The 20,224-nt window shown below is 46.2% G+C and overlaps 1 protein-coding gene across 1 annotated transcript in view; it reads left to right on the forward strand.

The window, feature by feature from the left end:
• The window catches only part of NDFIP1 (Nedd4 family interacting protein 1), a 54,238-nt gene that overhangs the window by 13,955 nt on the left and 20,059 nt on the right, over positions 1–20,224 (forward strand). The window contains 3 exon segments of the mRNA XM_030213429.1: positions 5,871–5,904; positions 5,907–5,957; positions 15,121–15,251. Coding sequence (XP_030069289.1) covers positions 5,871–5,904; positions 5,907–5,957; positions 15,121–15,251 — 216 coding nt within the window.

Genomic DNA, 20,224 nt, shown 5'->3' on the forward strand with positions numbered 1-20,224 from the left:
TTCTGCATCTGGCTGCTAGAGATCCCCATGGTGCCATGGTGACCCTCTCTGACATTCAGAGGCTATGAATGCTGTCTCTGTAATGTCCCTGGCTGTTCTAGCAGCTTTTGCAATCCATTCTTATTCTTCTGCAGGGTACTGCTAGTGAGACCTAGTTTTAATAAATGTAGTGAAGTCATGGTTAACTTTCTGAAAGCGACTGTCATTGGTAAAGTACAGGAATTCTAATTTAATGACAGTTATAGCAAAAGATGACCTTATATAATGTCATAATGGATTTAGATTTTTTTTTTAATTTATAGAAGTCTTTATTGAGAATTGTTAAACCAGTACATTAATTTCTCAGCTCGAAACATTTCAATATACCATACTTATACATAACCACATCCATGAGTAATCATATAGTTAAACACCAGCAAAACAATAATGCTATAACAAACACTATATCTTCTTCAAAGTTTTCAGTTTTATGATTATAGAACCCCCGTACCCAAATCTAAATCCCCTCTCTTTGTGTCCCCTTCCCCCCTCACCCTCATCCTTCCTTCCAACATATGGATGCACCTCTCATCCAGAGCATCTGGTTAAGAAAGGTTCCCACACCCTTTCCCATTTAGACAAAGTTTTTCTCTTTACTGCAGTTAATCTCTCCATCTCACATATGTATCGCACCTTTGTTATCCATCTCACCCTTGAGGGTACTAGCGGTGACTTCCAATTCTGTGCTAAATTTATTCGAGCTGCGTGCAGCAGACCCTTCATCAATGACCACTGATCAGATGTTAAGCCCTCCGGCCTCTGTCCCAACAGGAAAATTAAAGGATGCCACCGTACAGACTTGCCCAACCACACTTGCAAACAATAGTGTACCCCTCTCCAATATGCCTGCGCTTTAGGGCAAGACCACCACGTGTCCCATGGTGCCCTCTGCTCCACATTTCCTCCAGCACTCCTTTGGTACCTGAGCACACATATGGTGTAGCCTTACCGGGGTTAAGTACCATCAATAGAATACCTTAATGGCATTCTCTTGCATAGCCACCGCTATTGAGGATCTCAGAATTCTCTTCTCCAGAATCGTCCAACTTGCATCCGACAGAGTAAACTTTAGCTCCTGCTCACATCTCTTCCTATGTAACAGGGATGGTTTAGCATTGGTCACCAGATGTTTATAAAGGAAAGATATCAAACCATGCTTAACCCTCAAATCTACCCACATCTCCTCCAGCGGATGGACATCACGCCGCATGCAGCCTATATAGGCTGGCCCTTTCAGAAAATACAGCAACTGTAAATAAACGTTGCGATCCCCTGGCCTGAGCCCAAAGTCGTTCATCAGTGTTTCAAAAGGTACAAGATTCTCTCCCGTATGCAACTGCCCTAACAGATCCAATCCAGATTCTGCCCACCTGCAAAAAGTATTATTGCCTATGCCCGCCTCAGACAAAGGATTATCCACTATTGGAGCCAGACCTGACACTATGGGCTGACGTGCTGGGAACATGAGGTCCCAGTAGTAAAAAGTAGCCTGCACTGTTGGTGGAAACCTATCTACCCTCCCCTGTATTTACCTACAATCCACATCAAGTGCCCAAAGGTCCTAGTGCCTGTCAAGGATTGTTCAATGTCCACCCACAATTTATGTTCTTTCCTAAACCAATCTACCGCCGCTCGTGCCTGCACCGCACAATAATACCAAAACAGGTTGGGCACCCCCAGTCCTCCCATACGCTTAGTCTTATATAGCAAAGCCCGGGGCAGCCTCAGTTTTTTCTGGTTCCATACAAATCGAATCAAAATGTCCTGTAGGCCAGATAAGAAAGACCGAGACAGCCGCAATGGAAGAACCCGAAACAGGTACAAAAGACAGGGCAAGATGTTCATTTTAATCGCCGCAATCCGCCCGAACCAGGATAAGCCTGCAGACTGCCATCTATCTAAATCCCCCTGTACCTCCCGCTTAAGAGCCGGGTAATTTACAGCAAACAGCTCAGACAAGTCCCCTGTGATATTCACCCCCAATAACTCAATTCACTACTTGCCCACTTAAAGGGAAATGATGTCTTCAACGTATCCATCAGTTTCTGTGAAACATCTACAGCAAGTCCAACAGATTTGCTAGCATTTAGTTTATAACCTGAGATCTGGGTGTAATTCGCAATCTCCTGCATTAAGTTTGGAAGAGAGATTAATGGATTTGTGAGGGACATGATCACATTGTCTGCAAATAGTGCAATTTTATATTCCCTCGCTCCCACCCGGATTTAGATTTTTAATATTGTCAAAAAATTTGCATTAGGAAAATGAGCCTGATCACCACGTTTAACATGTCACATTATGGACTATCATCATCAGTCCAATATTTTTTTTATACAAAATACCTTTTCGATATCTTTCAAGCTTTTTGCATAAGCTCAAAACAAATTTTTAGAAACGTTAGAAAACATAAACTTAGCTGATGAGGCAAATCATACATTTATTGTTTTAAAAAATGGTCTTAAGAAATCATTGCAAAATCCTCAGAACATCTGGCCAGTCAGCTATTTGCTAATAATTTGGATTCACTGCCTCTCTTTCAAAAACAGAATCCTAGAGTATGTTGTTGTGTGCACCGAATTAAGGTTGCAGAAGACTTTTAAAGTGATTTCAAAGTTTCTCACTGTTTGTTCAGTACTACAAAATCTAACTTTTCTTTGACACACAAATTTGATCAATGCTTAGCCCCTCTGTACCTGTGAGCCATGTGTGTATTATTTGCTTTTTCTTTCTCTTGTGTGTCTTTCCTCTCTGAAACCCTATACCTTCCTAGCATAAACTTCTCATGCTCTGAAACCCGAGAGAGAGAGAAATGGCAAGAAAATGATGCCAAGAGTCTGTTTCATGATAACCTCATCAGTCATGGAATTTAGAAGAAGTGGGCCTGGAATAGGTTAGTTGGTTTAGCTGCTTGTTAGCAAGGTTCAACATGTTAGGTCAAATGACTTTTGTTCAAGCCTCCCAGGATCTTTTACTATAAGATCCTAGTATCTTGATGTATAACCTCAGCACATCAATACACCCTGAAGTCCCTTTATATTTCTGAAATGTCCTTTATTGAATAACAAACAGTTTACTCACAATTCAGAAGAGGTGCTTCTTAGCACAGAGCCTTTGTATTCTGAAAGCTGCCTCAGTAGATGGAATCAGAGACCTGAGGAAAAGGGCAGGTCTATTAATGTAGAAAAGCAGTTACACAGGCAGAGCAGCTCACAGATGGGAGATTGAAAATGCAATATCTTATTAGCAAGATATATATGAGGTAAAAAATCGGGTTCTCTCCAGGGAGTCTATGAATAAAGTGCTGACAGAAATAAGATGGAGACAGCTACCAAGTCAGTCAGAGAGAGAACCTGGACAGTAGGGGGGGGGGGGGGGGGGGGGGGGGGGGGGGGGCCTCCCTCAAGCCCAAAGAACAAGAGGCCAAGAAGACAAGAGCACAAGAGCCAAGCTAGGCTGAGCAAAAAAGGCCTAGGCAACAGCTCACCAATAAAACAGTTTTTAAGCAGGTGTGTCTGCACTACCTGTGAACTACATTCACATAATGCCTTGCTTATTTAACATTACAGTGACCTACAGTAAAACATTAACACATTTCAGGAACCTATCCCAACCAGGCAAGGCTGTCAAAGGACGAACAACTTTTGCTTGTTCCTTGTGCCTTTTCTCTGTTTTCTGTGCTCTGGCTGCCAGGTTCACTGGAGACTGAGCATGTGACTCTCAGGTGCAGAGGCTGGAGAATTACAGTTGAAATCACGGGAGTTACAGAATCAAGGTAAATCAATGGTTATCTTCTAGGCAACAGAAGGAGAGACTTTGCCTTGAAGAAGTTCATTGGGCTGACATGGAATGTGTCTGTCTTTGATTAGAGAGGAAATATTTGTCCATTGGGCTTCCTCGCAGAATCATATCTCCTGTTGCCCAGAAGATAACTTTTCTGTCTTCTGTCTTTACTGTGTAGCTGCCATGGTGTCAGCTGCAAATCTCTAACCTCTCAAACTTCATAGGTTTAATTCCCGGTGATTCTCACGCTGGCCTAGCAAAATCAATGTTTTGTTGGCCCCATACTTTATAATGTTGTTGTAAAAAATGATTTTTTCAATTCATTTTGGACCTATATCCATTTGGTTCTTTTAAAAGTATATGAACCGAAAATGCTCTCGTTGTTGTACTGTTTTTCTGTAAACAAATTCACATCCCTAATGGCATTACAGCTTTGAGTTGAGTAGGCCGCTCAACAGCCCTCCCCCATTAGGAATTATCACATTATCTTCTCAGTACACTAATCCAGCAACTATTATGGCAAAGCTGCTGCATGGCTATAAATTGTATTCCAGATATCTGAGTCACTGTGCTGCACACATTGAGCATTAATGGAAGATTTTAAACTGGTATGGATTTACAGTGGCATTTGCTGTAAACAACCTTAGTATATGCCCCAAAACAGAATTGAATGCTGATATTCTAAGTGTCTTATTGGTTCAACATCTCTTGAAAAAGGCAAACCCCAGGAATTGTTTACCCTGTTAAGGTTTACTGAAACTATTTTTAATAGTGGATTTTGAAGTTTGTATATGGAGTTGCTTTGGGATGAGTGTCTGTGGTTTTATCTAGAGGCCAACTGAATTTTGGATTTGGCGCTAAAAACCAGCCCAAAATTGTTGGTGCATTTTTGGCTGAAACTGAAGCTCATTCCTCTCTTCCCCCCCCCCCCCCCCATACCCAAAACTGCTGCCTTCAGACCTACCTTAGAAGCCCTCGTGGAACTTCTGGCCTTGTTGGAGCAGGAGTAACCCCAGTCACCCCTGCCTATGCCAGCTCCAATCTCAAAATGGCTGTCGACTGGTGATCATTCCTGCCCTGACGAGGTCACTAGGGCTTCTAAGGTAGGTCCAAGGAGGGCAGTAGTGATGGGAGCTTGCTTTCTATTCGGGGGAGGAGCTGTATAGTCCACTTTAGTTAGGGGAGGGGGGGTTGGCTGTGCAGCCTGGTTTTGGTTGCTCTTTTTTTTTCTCTGATACTAAAGATGCCTCATTTCATGTATAGCACCTGTCTTATAGTAGTTCCAGTTTGCACTCTTGGGAAGCAGAGAGCAGAGTGCCTTAGTGTTTGAAGTGGGGCAGGAATGCTTCAGTGATTAAAAGCTTCATTCAGTACCCTTTTTACAAAACAAGCAAAGCCTGAATGGTCAGAGCGAGAGAGAAGCTGCAGCAGCCCAATAGTTTTTTGTGTAGGTCTTTCTCCAGTTTTTCTATTTGTATAAAGTAGACAAAGTGAGAAAAAAAAAAGAAACACACTCTCACTCTAGTGGAAGACACTCAATGTGAGCAAAGTTCTCGTGACTATTGTTCCTGTTTAGGCCTGGATGAAACAGGAAATTCAGGATTTATTGCATTACTCAGCCAATAAAGCAACAAGCCTGAATTACTTATTATAGGGAGAGATTCATTTCATATAATCAGCTTGTCGCAGATACATATAGCACATATGCATAAAACAACGAGCGGTTTCCGCAGGCCCTAGGATTTCTTGCAAAGGAAGCTTTGTAATAGAGGGTAACAGGGACTGTAGCTATATTGTAACTTCATTTTCTCAGTTGTGCATATATGGGCCTGTGACTCTATAGCTGCAATATCTTGTAAGTAAAACTACAGGACAACATTGCTGCTTGGAGCCACCTGGTAGTCATTGCTGCAAATGCAAAGACACACAGTTGGGACACTGCAGTAGATTTTGCTACTTTCAGTTTGGATTTTGACAGGGATATGAAAACAGTGCAATAGTCAGTCACACACATGGTATTACTCTCTGATAACCTGTAAATCTCTCTTTAGCTGCAGAATGAAGAGGAGCCGGTGGAGGCTGCTCAAGCATCCCTGATGCTCCTCCACCATACAGCAGCATTGCTGGAGAGAATGCAGGTACAAGTGCTTTCTTTCCAGGTGTGTTTTATTTGTGAGGTTGAGGAGGGGAGATGGAGCTCAGCCAGCTTGGTGTTTTCATTCTCTTCTCTTCTTGCACTTGGCTGCCATTTCACTTGCTTTGTTTGGCAAGCAAGATAAAGGGTAAAACAGAAAACATCACAATTCTTAATCTGTGTAGTAAAAACACTATTTTATGGCGGGGCTAATGAGATTAATACAGTGAAAATGGATCTGACCAAGTAATGTGAGAGGAAATCACTGGGATCTTGTCAGGATAGCTACAGGTAAAGAATGTGATAGAATCAAACCTGCAGCTGTCACCAAGAGAGCAATGTAGTAAAATGAATTAACATGACGCTAATATATATAAACAGGTGATTTTAAAATGCAAATGAAGCATGTGTTATCATAGATACAAACAGTGTATGTCTGCATGTGGATAGTATTGCAAGAACTTAACTCCACAGTATTGCATTTATTTTATTTATTAGGATTTATTTACCGCCTTTTTGGAAGGAATTCACTCAAGGCGGTGTACAGTAAGAATAGATCAAACATTAGCAATAGACAATTACAACAGTAAAAATATTCAAAAACAATACAAAGTATGGCATGGTATACTATTTACAATGTCAACACAATACGTAATAGAACATTCCTTGACACTTGCAGCAGATGAATCCAGGAACTAGTGGGTTAAGTCCGCCTACCAGAAGGTGGCGATAGAGATAAACTAAAGGCAGTGATGCCAGATGGCCAGCTCCTTCCTCAGTTAGTATCTCAGCAGGTGGTGGGTGGCTTTTTCTCCAGCTCCTGGGCCCAAGGCCTCTGAGGGTGCTCCTGGGCCGGTGGCCAGTTTGAGCCGGGGGTTGCAGACTGATGGTGTCCCCTTTGGCAGCATACACAGTTGCTGGGTCCCTGCTGCACCTCAAATTCCCTCTGAACAGGCTTTTGCTGTTCCTTTCCTTCCCTGTTTGTTTCTGCCTCCTTACTAAAAAAAAAAAAAAAAAAAAAAAATGAGAACCATAGAATTTATTTAAAAGAGAAACAGAGACGCACAGGGAAGTGTGTTTTTGCTGAGAGCAGGTTTGTGCTACTGCTGTCCGAGTCCTGTTTTTTGTTGCCTGCTTGTCTGAGCCTGCCTCGAAGTGGAGTCGTAGAGTTTTTTTTTTCTTTGGCTCAGCTGTCAGTTCCCACGCTTTCCCGGTCCGGGGTAAGGCCTGCTGGGTTCCTGTTCGGGGATGGGCGATGGCAGCGGAAGCGGTAAAACGCTGTTCCCAATGCGGGAAACGGTGTTCGGCGGCGGGCCTTTGCAGCGCGGGGTGTGCTGATTTCGCGGGACTCGATGGGGTGCCCCCCCCCCCCCAAGAGCGTGCTTTCCCGCCCAGAGCCTGGCGATTCTCGCACTATTTTGCGATCAGTCGCGGAGCCGGCTCCGGTAGCGGTTTTGGGCAAAGCTTCTCTGCTGGTAGGGGAGTTGGGGGGGCTGTCAGGCACTGTGGGCGGTGGTGCAAGTGCCATGGCTGCGACCTCCGTTGCGGGGGAGGGGTTTTCACCAGAGTTTATTTTGCTACTCCATCAGGCGTTTTGTTGGAAAGGCCCTTGTCCCCCCCTCCCGTGGCTGCGACAGCTTCGGCCTTTGATTCTCTCAAGGGGTCTGGGGGTAACCAAGAGATTTTGGGTTTTTCCCCAGAGGATTTCTCCTCCCTTAAAAAGCCTCGACTTTCTTTGGGGTCTGAGGAGGGGTCCTGCAAACGGTCGCCTGCAGCTTCCTCCATGGTGGCTCTCTCGGAGCAGAAGGGGGTAGAGGACGTGGAGGACGGTGTCCTCACTGACCAACCAGAGGACTCTTCCGCCGTGAGGATTTTCCATAAGGAGGAGTTGTCCTCCTTTATCTTTCAGGCGCTGGAAGCCCTGAATATAGAGGACCCTGAGGTTGCAGCTTTTCAGACGGTCAACCCCAAGATGGCTAGTACCAGACGACCTTCTAAGGCCTTTCCGGTACTTGAAGCTATTGAAGAGTTGATTTCAGCCCAGTGGGCGGATCCAGATGGGCTGAAAGTAGCCAGGGCTATGGCCAGGCTGTATCCGGTTTCAGCGGACCGTTTAGAACAGTTTGCTCTACGTAGGGTGGATGCCCGAAGACTACTCTTCCAGTGGAAGGTGGTGTGACACTTAAGGATATGCAAGACAGACGTCTAGAGGCCTCTTTAAAACGTGCCTTTGAGGTGGCCGTTTTGACACTTCAAGTTTCTGTTTGTAGTTCTTATGCGGCTAGAGCTTGTCTCAGTTGGCTACATTCTGTCATGGATTTGATTTCAGAGTCTGATATGCCGGGAATTCCTCAGATGTTGCTGATGGATATTGGGCTGGCGTACTTGGCGGATGCCTTGTATGATTTGGTCCGTGTTTTGGCCAAACTCATGGCCTTGACCATTTCCTCTCGGCGTCTTCTGTGGCTCCGTCATTGGGCCGCAGATATGGCCTCTAAGCAATGGCTTATTAAATTGCCTTTCCGAGGGAAATTGCCTTTTGGGGAAGACCTAGAAAGATTGTTAAAAGATTTGGGGGATTCCAAATCTCAGCGTCTTTCGGAGGATAGACCCAAGTCTACTTCCAGACAGGGAGCCTCGAGGTCACATTTCAGAGAGACGCGATGGTATCACCCGGGACGGTCCAACGCAGCCTTTCAGTGTCCTCGTTTTGGGCAGCATTCTTCCTTCGCAACGAGAAGCGTCCGACTGGACCCCCTTTTGTTAGGGGGCTCCTTCTCGGGCCTCCCAATGATGGGGCGCAGGTCCACTCGGAAGGAGAGCAGATCGATGGTCGACTTTCCTCTGTTTCTTCCAGAGTGGGCCAGAATTACTTTCGGACCATTGGTCCTTGATGTGGTGCAAGAAGGTTACAAAGTAGAATTCTTCTCTCCCATCGCAAACTTTTTTTCTGGAGTCACGCTGAGTATCGCGGGCCAAGAGGACAGCGGTTCTGCAGTGTTTGCGAGACCTGCTAAGGATAGGGGCTATCGTGCCTGTTCTCCTCTCGAAAGGCGCACCGGTCGGTACTCCGACTTCTTTGTGGTTCCAAAGAAGGGAGGGGCTTTTCGGCCTGTTCTAGATCGCAGAAAAGTAAGCCAGTTTTTGCTGGTTCGTTACTTCCGCATGGAGACATTAAGGGCAGTTATTGCTGCTGTTCAACCAGGCGAGTTTTTGACGGCTCTCGATTTGAGGGAAGCTTACCTGCACATTCCCATTTGGCAGCCCCATCAGAGATTTCTCAGATTTGCGGTGCTGGGTCAGCCAGTTTTGGGCCCTTCCTTTCAGAATGGCCACTGCCCCACACACTTTTTCCAAGCTCACGGTGGTGGTGGCGGGGTTCCTGCGGAAGGAGGGGATTCGAATGCATCCATATCTCGACGACTGGCTGATTCGGGCGACAACAGCAGAGGAGAGTCGAGTGGTCACCGACCGAGTGATTGCGGTGTTGCAATCCTTAGGTTGGGTGGTCAATATGGACAAGAGTCATCTGGTTTCTACTCAGAGTCTGGAGTATCTTGGAGTGCAATTTGATACGAAGTGGGGGAAGGACCTTATTGAGTCATCGCGCTCCCCGAGTGTGGGACTGTGTTCAGCTCCTCAGTTCCATGACTGCGACCTTGGAGGTCATTCCATGGGCAAGAGCTCACATGCGGCCTCTTCAGAATTTCCTTTTGAGCAGATGGTCGCCGACGTCGCTGGATTATCAACGACGTCTTCCTTGGTCGAGCTGGGCCAGGGACAGTCTCGCATAGTGGCTCCGGTCAGCCAGTTTGCAGAAGGGTATTTCTCTGGCGTCTCCCAATTGGGTGGTAGTCGTGACGAATGCCAGCCTTGCGGGCTGGGGAGCCCATTGTCTTCATCGAGTAGCCCAGGGATCGTGGACCCCTCTTGAAGCGACTTGGCCAATAAATAGTCTGGAGTTGCAAGCAGTCGTGAATGCGCTGCGGAGTTTTCAGGACCTTCTGCAGGGGCAAGCGGTTTGTGTATTCTCGGACAACACCACGATGATGGCCTACAACAATAGGCAGGGGGGCACTTGCAGTCTTCCCTTGGCAGTGGAAGCGTCTCGTCTTCTAGTATGGGCGGAAGCGCATGTTCAGAGTCTGTCGGCAGTGCACATTGCGGGTCAAGACAATGTTCAAGCTGATTTTCTCAGCCGGACTCTTTTGGATGCAGCGGAATGGATGCTGTCGGACTCGGCTTTTCGGCTGATCTGTCAACGTTGGGGAAGACCAGTAATGGATCTCATGGCCATGGCTTGCAATGCCAAAGTTTCCCAGTTCTTCATTTGCAAACGGCAGCCAGGATCCGCAGGATTGGATGCTCTTCTCCAGCCATGGCCGGAACAACAGCTACTGTATGTTTTTCCTCCGTGGCCTCTGATAGGGAGAGTTCTTTGCCGCATAGGGCGGCATCGGGGGCCGGTTGTTCTAGTGGCCCCAGACTGGCCCCGACGGCCGTGGTATGCGGATCTCGTTTGAGCACTCTCAGAGCCACCATTGCGACTTCCGGTGACTCCTGATCTGCTGCATCAAGGGCCAGTTCAGATGGAAAATCCCTCCCAATTTGGTCTTACAGCCTGGCTATTGAGAGGCGGCAGCTGAGGAAGAAGGGATTTTCAGGACCAGGTCATTGCCACTCTTTTGGGGGCACAGAAGCAGTCTACTTCACCAGCTTACACGCGAGTGTGGAAAGCTTTCTCGGCGTGGTGTGCTTTACGTGCTGAATCGCCTTTTCGGGCGGACATTCCGGTTATTCTGATGTTCCTTTAGGATGGTCTTCAAAAGGGATTGGCATATAATTCCCTTCGAGTGCAGGTGGCCACGCTAGCTTGTTTTAGGGGCAAACTGGACGGTTCCTCTTTAGCAGCTCACTCTGATGTGGTCCGTTTCCTACGCGGGGCTCTTCGGCTTTGGCCTCCTCTGCGGCAGCCGTGCCCAGCGTGGCATTTGAATGTGGTACTGTGAGCCCTCCAGGCCCCACCATTTGAGCCGTTGAATAAGGTTTCTGAGAAGGATCTAACACTTAAAACAGTGTTTTTGGTGGCCATTGCTTCGGCTAGGAGAATTTCTGAAATTCAGGCTTTGTCTTCCAGAGATCCTTTTTTGCAGTTTTCTGAAGCAGGGGTGTTGATCCGGATGGTACCGTCGTTTCTACCTAAAGTGGTTTCAGCTTTCCATGTCAGGCGGTTTATCTTCCGTCTTTCGGATTATCCATGGGAGTTTGCCTCGCTACGTTTCCTGGACGTGCGGAGAACCTTGTTTCGGTACTTGCAGATCTCTAACAAGTTTCGACGCTTGGATCATCTCTTTGTGCTCTTTTCGGGATCGAAAAGAGGTGAGGTGGCTTCTAAGGCTTTCATTGCTTGCTGGATTAGGGAAACCATTGGAGGGGCGTATCTGCTACAAGGGCGGGCATCTCCAGTGGCCCTGAAGGCACATTCTACTCGGGCACAGGTGGCTTCTTGGGCGGAGGCGTCGGCCTTCTCTGGAAGAGATTTGTCGTGTGGCTACTTGGGCGTCCCGTCATCCTTTGCGAAGCATTAAAGGCTAGACATGTCTGCTCGGGAGGATGCGAGTTTTGGGGCGGGAGTGTTGGCGCGGGGAGCATCGGCTTCCCACCCTACTTAAGGAATGTTTTGGTACATCCCACTAGTTTCTGGATTCATCTGCTGCAAGTGACAAGGAAGGTAAAATTATGTCTTACCTGATAATTTTCTTTCCTTTAACGCAGCAGATGAATCCATGATCCCTCCCTAGTTCAGCAGACGTTTTTTTTTCATTTTCCGTGCAGTGTGGCTATTTTTTTCCTTCTGGGTTCTCTTTTGCAGAGTTCAGACAGATATGGGAACACGGAAAGGATTCCGCTTTCTGGATCAAGTTGCAGTTATTTCGAAGTTCTTATTTGGTTCTCTGTTTTTCATAGTGAGGATGGTTTCTGGTTGTTGTTGGTTTCATATTTTTGGCCTTGGCAAATGCTTACGAATGACATACTAACTGAGGAAGGAGCTTGGCCGTCTGGCATCACTGCCTTTAGTTTGTTTATCTCTATCTCCACCTGCTGGTAGGCGGACTTAACCCACTAGTTCCTGGATTAATCTGCTGCATTAAAGGAAAGAAAATTACCTTATAGGTGATAGCGAAGGGTAAAGCAAAGATGTAACATATAGATAGGTAAGAAAGTACGAAGAGTTAGAAACTAAGGTGATTGATTTAAAGGAAGTTGCACATGAGGTCAGAGAAATGGTTAAATATCTCGGCTAGGGTGGGAGTGGATAAACATGTCCTGCTGCAGTATGTGCAGCCCAAGTCACTCCTTGTGTGTGTGAGTGAGACTAAGTAGTTACTTTGTAAAGCAGTTTGCATATTTTAATGCAAGTATTTTCACAGTGCATTAACATGTGCCCACTTTTGGATCTTTTTTCTCCTTAGCATAGATTTTTCATTCTGTCTGCCACAGGATAGTTTATGTACATTAACAATGCTGCTTGTTTGCATACATTAGTTCCTACTATAACAATAGTGTGCTTTAATACATCAACTCAAAGTTAGCTAGTCCTGTAGCTGATTTTTGATTCCTGGTCTGCATGATAACTTTTACAAGGCAGAGAGAAGAGAGAACAGCATTATTGTGGCATTTTGATTTTTTTTGTTCAGATTCAAGGTGGTCTTCTGCTATGTACTTCAGTAGTTATAGATGTATCATACTTTTATTCCAGTTCTGCTTCATAGCAAAATTGATCTGGGTTTGCCATTTTAACTTTTCCATTGAATACAGTGGAATATTTTAACTAATATACCTAGGGACAGATTTAACAATTGGCAGGGTAGGCAGCTGGGTAGCTGTTCTGTGTGAGTTGCTTGTTCTATGGTCATGGGGTTAAATGGTCAGTATTCACAATGGAGAAGGGTAGTTAGTGGGGTTCCTCAGGGGTCTGTGCTAGGACCGCTGCTTTTTAATATATTTATATGATATAGAGATGGGAGTAACTAGCGAGGTAATTAAATTTGCTGATGACACAAAGTTATTCAAAGTTGTTAAATCGCGACAGGATTGTGAAAAATTACAAGAGGACCTTACGAGACTGGGAGACTGGGTGGCTAAATGGCAGATGACGTTTAATGTGAGCAAGTGCAAGGTGATGCATGTGGGAAAAAAGAACCCGAATTATAGCTACGTCATGCAAGGTTCCACGTTAGGAGTTACGGACCAAGAAAGGGATCTGGGTGTCGTCGTCGATAATACGCTGAAACCTTCTGCTCAGTGTGCTGCTGCGACTAGGAAAGCGAATAGAATGTTGGGTATTATTAGGAAAGGTGTGGAAAACAGGTGTGAGGATGTTATAATGCCATTGTATCGCTCTATGGTGCGACCGCACTTTGAGTATTGTGTTCAATTCTGGTCGCCGCATCTCAAGAAAGATATAGTAGAATTGGAAAAGGTGCAGCGAAGGGCGACTAAAATGATAGCGGGGATGGGACGACTTCCCTATGAAGAAAGATTAAGGAGGCTAGGGCTATTCAGCTTGGAGAAGAGACGGCTGAGGGGAGACATGATAGAGGTATATAAAATAATGAGTGGAGTGGAACAGGTGGATGTGAAGCGTCTGTTCATGCTTTCCAAAAATACTAGGACTAGGGGGCATGCGATGAAACTACAGTGTAGTAAATTTAAAACAAATCGGAGAAAAGTTTTCTTCACCCAACGTATAATTAAACTCTGGAATTCGTTGCCGGAGAAAGTGGTGAAGGCGGTTAGCTTAGCAGAGTTTAAAAAGGGGTTGGACGGTTTCCTAAAGGACAAGTCCATAAACCGCTACTAAATGGACTTGGGAAACATCCACAATTCCCGGAATAACATGTATAGAATGTTTGTACGTTTGGGAAGCTTGCCAGGTGCCCTTGGCCTGGATTGGCCACTGTCGTGGGCATGATGCTGGGCTCGATGGACCCTTGGTCTTTTCCTAGTATGGCATTACTTATGTACTTATGTAACGTCAGCTGTGGCTGTAGCGTGCTACTGTACCTTTAATAAATGTATGTTGGATAGGGATAGCGTGGTGAGCATCCAAGCTGTCCTTATGCCTAAAGGGAGCTAGAGACAGAAATCTACTACTGGATATTCCTGGAACAAAAGCTTGATTAGAAAAAGAAATTATAAGCCTGATTTTTTTTTTCTTTTCATCCTTGCTGAAGGTTTCAGGTTCACTTAGCCTGCACTTGCCATGTCTCTAGCTGTACCGATGTAGCAGCCTTGTACAATTGCCTTACAAGTATCACTACAAGCTACATGAAAAATAGAAACCAGTTTCCGTCCTTTTTTGGCTTTTATCAATACGTGGAGGAGTGTGGTAGCCGTGTTAGTCCACTCTTAAGGTTATCAATAGAAATCAAACAAAATAAAACATGGAAAAGAAAATAAGATGATACCTTTTTTATTGGACTTAATACATTTCTTGATTAGCTTTCAAAGGTTGCCCTTCTTCGTCAGATCGGAAATAAGCAAATGTGCTAGCTGACAGTGTATATAAGTGAAAACATTCAAGCATTACTATGACAGTCTGACAGGGTGGGAGGATGGGGGTGGGTAGGAGGTATGCATGGGGACATCAAAGCTTATCATTGATATTCTAACAGGATAGGTGTGGATAGGTGAGGGGAGGGTGATCAACAGAGAAATACAGCTTTATGGTTTATAATGGGCTAGGAACCCCAGATCCTTGTTAAGTCCTTTCTGTTGGGTGTTAAAATATTCAATCATTCTGACTTCAAAGGTCTTACGTTCTTGTATGGTTTTAAAGCTACCTTTCAGGATTCTCACTGTGAAGTCACTGGTACAGTGTCCTGGTCCTGTAAAATGCTGACCAACAGGGGTGGGAGCGTGAAAACACAATCGAATTTGTTGCTGAGCTTGTTACAGAAAACCAGGCATGTGAGAGGCTACTGATGCCTGTTTATCATAGATGCAGATGCTAGGGTATTTTGTATTAATTTAGTAGGACTGATGAACTGACACAATGCTTTATTAGTGCTGAGTTTGATTTGTAAATAGCATGACAGGATAAAGTTAGCCTTTCTGGTACTGCTGCTCTTATCTCCTTTTTTTTTTATTTATAAATTTTACAGCATTTTTTGACTATAAAGATGAGTCAGGCTTCCCCAATCCTCCCTCTTATAATGTGGCCACCTCACTGCCCAGTTACGATGAAGCTGAGAGAACCAAGACTGAAGCTACCATCCCACTAGTTCCTGGAAGAGTGAGTATCTGAACTCTCTTCACTGGTATCTCATAATTGAAAAGGGGTAATAAGAAACCCACTTGAAGATTAGAAGCTGACAAGTGTTTCCCAAATTAACGAATAGAAACATTTTTTGCTGCTATTATGATCTGAAATTTAATAGCTTAGCTGAAAGGTGAAAACCAATGTTGTAACAGTCAATAGTTAAAGAGACAAAATAAAATGAATCCCCTGGAAACAGTTGAATTCCATACATGCTATGGGAAGTCTTTTTGGCCATTATTACTTATGTAATATTAGTTCATCTGCATGATGGTTCTTTATAGCTATAGTCCATTAAAATAAGCACAGGTGTATTATTGGCACCAGCACTTCAGGCCCTGTGGAACAGCTGCCCAACGATGTCTTCAGCAACCAAAGATTTGGACCAGAACATACTGAGTAGGAACTGTGAAAGAAATTTCTTAGTTTGATACTTTCTGGAAAAACCTGAAAGGAGGGCATACCATGACCATTAGGAAAAGAAATCATTGACACATGAACTTTAAAGGGTGCTCATATATTTCTGTCTCTGACTAAAGATACTCTGGCCTTCTGTCAAAAACTCATCCTGAAAAAAGGGTATTATTGAGAAACAATCCAGCCACCAAGCTATTAAAAGTAACGGGTAAAAGGAAGACAGCTAAAGTTCTCTGTATTGAAGGTAGTGACATAATGGTTCTATTAACTTTGCAAAATAATTTGTAAATGTATGCCCTCTAATTTATGTAGGCTTCTATTTATTGGGGTTATGTTTGTTTATATTTGCCTTCTCACAGTACAGAGAGAGACGGGAGTCTACTCTGTTGGTGATATGATAATACAGCACCCAGAATTTTACTGTGTAGGACTGAGTACTGTACCTTGGTTGGCTTTAAATAGTGTGATTTTACAGTGTACTATGTTATAAACTATTGTTTCCTCAGCGACCCTCCAGACCGGTCAAGACGCGTGGGTTATGTACTCCTACCAGCAGAGGAAGACTGAGGAAACACCGAGCTTTGGATACTGTATATATAACCTGTGCAGCACCCTCACTAGCCAGTATTTTCTCAGTCTCAGCAGAGGTAGAAGTACAGCCTGTGCAGTCTTCAATAGTCTGGTGAAGTAGTTTTATGGATATCGAAAGGGGAATTTTTGATTTTGTTTGGAAATTCTGTCATTTCAGTACCCTTGTACGTGTGTTTGAAAAAAAAAAAGAGCTTCGGGGGCTTGGGTCTGGTGGGGCCCAGTATTCCCCCTGGGGTGTCACACCTGCTAGTCGGGTCCCTCCCACTGTGCTGCTCTCTCTCTGTTTGTGGCAGCTTTGTGCCTCGGCTACTTTCCCAGTACTGGAGCCTTGAGTGCCTTACAGTCAGCAGCTGCCAGATTTTAGCTCTGTTTCTTTAACAGAATAATTATTTTCCTCGGAACGAATGAAGAGTTCACGTTCCTTTGACTAGGCGGGAGAGCAGTGCGATTATTGTTGTTAGTGGAGGCAGCTCGGCGTCTGGTCAGCTCAGCGTTCTGCCTCTCCCTGCAGTCCAGCTATGTCAGGCAAGCTCCTTCATTGCCACGCATGTTCCCGACGCGGGGTAGAGACGCCGGGTACTCAGTGTTGTCTCTGCAGGGAGCCGAAACAGCTGTCCTCGGCTCCTCCCGTTTTGTCCACGGAAGTTCCGGCGGTGGCTGCGGATCCTTTAGCTTCAGGATCGCAGGCGGGAGCGGCGGTGGTTTCAGTTTTGGCAGGAACAGCCGCCATTTTGAATCCAGTGCGGGTAGCAGAACCGGCTGTTTTTGGGCTTGTTTCCTCCATTGGGGCTCAGAAGGTGGCTAATGAAGGCTCAGGAGGGGTTGGTTTCCCTCCGGATTTTGTGTGGATGCTTTATCAAGCCTGGAAATCGGGACCCCCCCCCCCAAATAGAGGAAGGGACTACTCCCATGCTGGCTAAAAGACCCCGTTTAGAGTGGACTGAAGACAGGGATTGTTTCTCTCCTATGGGTTCTGAAGGGCCTCTCAGTGATTTTGGTGAATCCGAGGGCTTTGAGGGCTCTCAGGATCTGGACTGTTTGGTTCCTGGTGAGGACCCCTCAGTAGTTAGAATTTTTCATAGAGATGAGCTTGCGGAGCTCATAGATCAGGTGATGTCCAGCCTTAAGTTGGAACAGGCAGAGATTCCCATGGGAGAGGTAAGACAGGTGGATCCTTTGGTTAAAGGCATTCAGCATAAAGCGCGGTCCTTTCTCATGAATAAGGATCTCCGGGATATGATTAAGAGTGGATTTCGCTGGATTCATCGTGTAAGGTTTCTAAGGCAATGGCGAGGCTTTATCCCCTTCCGCAGGAGGATAGAGATTCCTTTAAGGCTCCCACAGTTGATGCAGTGGTGACAGCTGTTACTAAGGCTACGGCTATTCCTGTAGACGGCGGGACCGCACTTTGTGGCCCCCAGGATAGGAGGTTGGAATCTTTCCTCAAGCGTAGTTTTGATTTGTCGGCTCTAGCCCTACAGGCTTCGGTTTGTGGGGGTTTGGTAGCTCAAGCTTGTTTTCGCTGGGCTAAGAAGCTTCTTGATGATTCAGTGGATGTCGGAACTTCTGGGGTCCAGGAGTTAGCTAAATTGGAGATGGGTTCGTCTTTTCTGTCTGATGCCCTTTACGATTTGTTGCGGGTGTCAGCCAAGAATATGGCTATGATAGTTGGAGTGTGTAGGGCCCTCTGGTTGCGAGGTTGAGTTGCAGATGCGGCTTCTAAGGCTAAATTGTGTTCTCTCCCTTTTAAGGGATCTATGCTCTTTGGGGAGGATTTGGACAAGTTGGTGCGAGGTCTCAGTAATGCTAAAGTTCCTCTTCTTCCTGAATTGCGTCCCAAAGCGGGGTCCAGAGGGACGTCATTACGCGATCGGTTTAGGGAAGCCTGACAGTACAAACCGGGTAGGTCTAGTGGGTCTTCCAGAGGTAGTTTTTTCCAGCGCACCTAGTCTTTTCGAGGAGGTCGTCGTGAAGGCCGTGACTTTTCCTCGGGAGGACCAGGTTCGGGATGCAATCCCCAATGAAGGTGTGCGGGTCCAGCCTCTGGTACGTGTAGGGGCTCGGCTGAGTCAGTTTTACCAGAGCTGGACCCAGATCACATCAGATCAGTGGGTTCTTGAGGTGGTTCGAGACGGGTATGCGCTGGAGTTCAAAAGTTTGCTTCCCGAAGTTTTTCTGGAGTCCTTGTGTTGTTTGCGGGTCAAGAAGGCGGCAGTGCGGGACACTTTGCGGTGTCTCCTCAATCTGGGAGCAGTGGTTTCGGTTCCTCCCGGTCAGCAATGCTTGGGTTGTTATTCGATCTATTTTGTGGTGCCAAAAAAGGAGGGTTCCTTTCGGCCTATTTAGATCTAAAGAGGGTCAATGCCGCGCTAAAGGTTCCCTCCTTTCGCATGGAGACGTTGCGGTCAGTCATTGTCGCTGTGCGGAGTGGGAAGTTCCTAACTTCTCTAGATTTGACAGAGGCTTATCTACACATTCCCATTCGTCCGGCGCATCAGCGTTTTCTTCGCTTTGTGGTTTTAGGGAAGCATTTTCAATTTTGTGCCCTGCCCTTCGGTCTTGCAACAGCTCCCTGCACCTTTTCTAAGGTCATGGTAGTGGTAGCGGTGGCGTTGCGGAGACAGGGTATTTTGGTGCATCCGTATCTAGACGATTGGCTGATTCGGGCCAAGTCAAGGGCAGAGAGCAAACAGGCTACAGCTCGAGTGGTACATTTTCTGGAGTCCCTTGGTTGGGTAGTGAATCTCAGCAAGAGTCATCTTGTTCTGTCATAGTCTCTGGAGTATCTGGGGGTCCTCTTCAATACAGGCAATGGTCGAGTGTTTTTACCGTCCCTTCGGATTCTCAAGTTGCAAGATCAGATTCGTCGGTTTCTTGCGGAGGCATTGCCGACGCTGCATGCTTACCTTCAAGTTCTGGGGATGATGGTGGCGACTATAGAGGTAGTTCCCTGGGCCAGGGTGCACATGCGTCAGTTGCAGTCAGCTCTGCTCAGTCGTTGGTCTCCTCAATCGCAAGAGTTGGAGAGGCGATTGCCGCTGACTGCAATTCCTTGTCTCAGCCTCCGCTGGTGGCTCAACACTCGCAACCTGGAAAAGGGAATGCCGTTGGAATCTTCAGAGTGGGTAGTTCTCGCCACAGATGCCAGTCTCACAGGCTGGGGGGGCTCATTGTCTCGGTCAGGTAGCTCAAGGCTGGTGGTCTCCGGAAGAAGCACAGTGGTCCATCAACCGGTTGGAGTCTCGGGCCATTCGCTTGGCTCTTCAGTTCTTTTAGAATCTGCTTCTAGGCAAGGCAGTCAGAGTGCTCTGCGACAACGCCACGGCCGTGGCTTATGTCAACCGGCAAGGGGTCACAAAGAGCCGGTCGGTCGCGGAGGAGGCGGCGCAGTTGTGTCAATGGGCAGAAATTCTTCAGGCTCTTTTGGCGGCACATGTAGCCAGGGTGGACAACGTGGATGCAGACTATCTGAGCAGACATACTCTAGATCCCGGGGAATGGGCTCTGCATCGATCGGTTTTCAATCGCATTGTGTCAATGTGGGGTCTACCAGTGATGGATCTCATGGCAACAGCAAGCAATGCGCAAGTACAACGGTTTTTCAGTCGCAGAAGGGATCCTCGGGCGGAAGGACTCGGCGCTCTTCTGCTGACCTGGCCTCAGGAGTTGCTGTATGTTTTTCTACCGTGGCCGTTAGTCGGGCGAGTAGTCCAGCGCATCGAACATCACTCGGGTCGGGTGATTTTGATAGCTCCAAATTGGCCGCGTTGTCCGTGGTACGGAGATCTGGTGCGTCTGGCGGTAGCGGAGCCTATTCCACTGACAGAGACAGTATTGTTGTGTTGGGCCGATCGTCTTGCCAGACCCGTCTCCGTTCTCGCTTATGGCTTGGCTCTTGAGAGGCACAAGTTGAGGAAGAAAGGTTTTTCTTCTAGAGTTAT

The sequence above is a fragment of the Microcaecilia unicolor genome, chromosome 8 (genome assembly GCF_901765095.1).
Source record: "Microcaecilia unicolor chromosome 8, aMicUni1.1, whole genome shotgun sequence".
NCBI classification, from domain to species: Eukaryota; Metazoa; Chordata; class Amphibia; order Gymnophiona; family Siphonopidae; genus Microcaecilia; species Microcaecilia unicolor.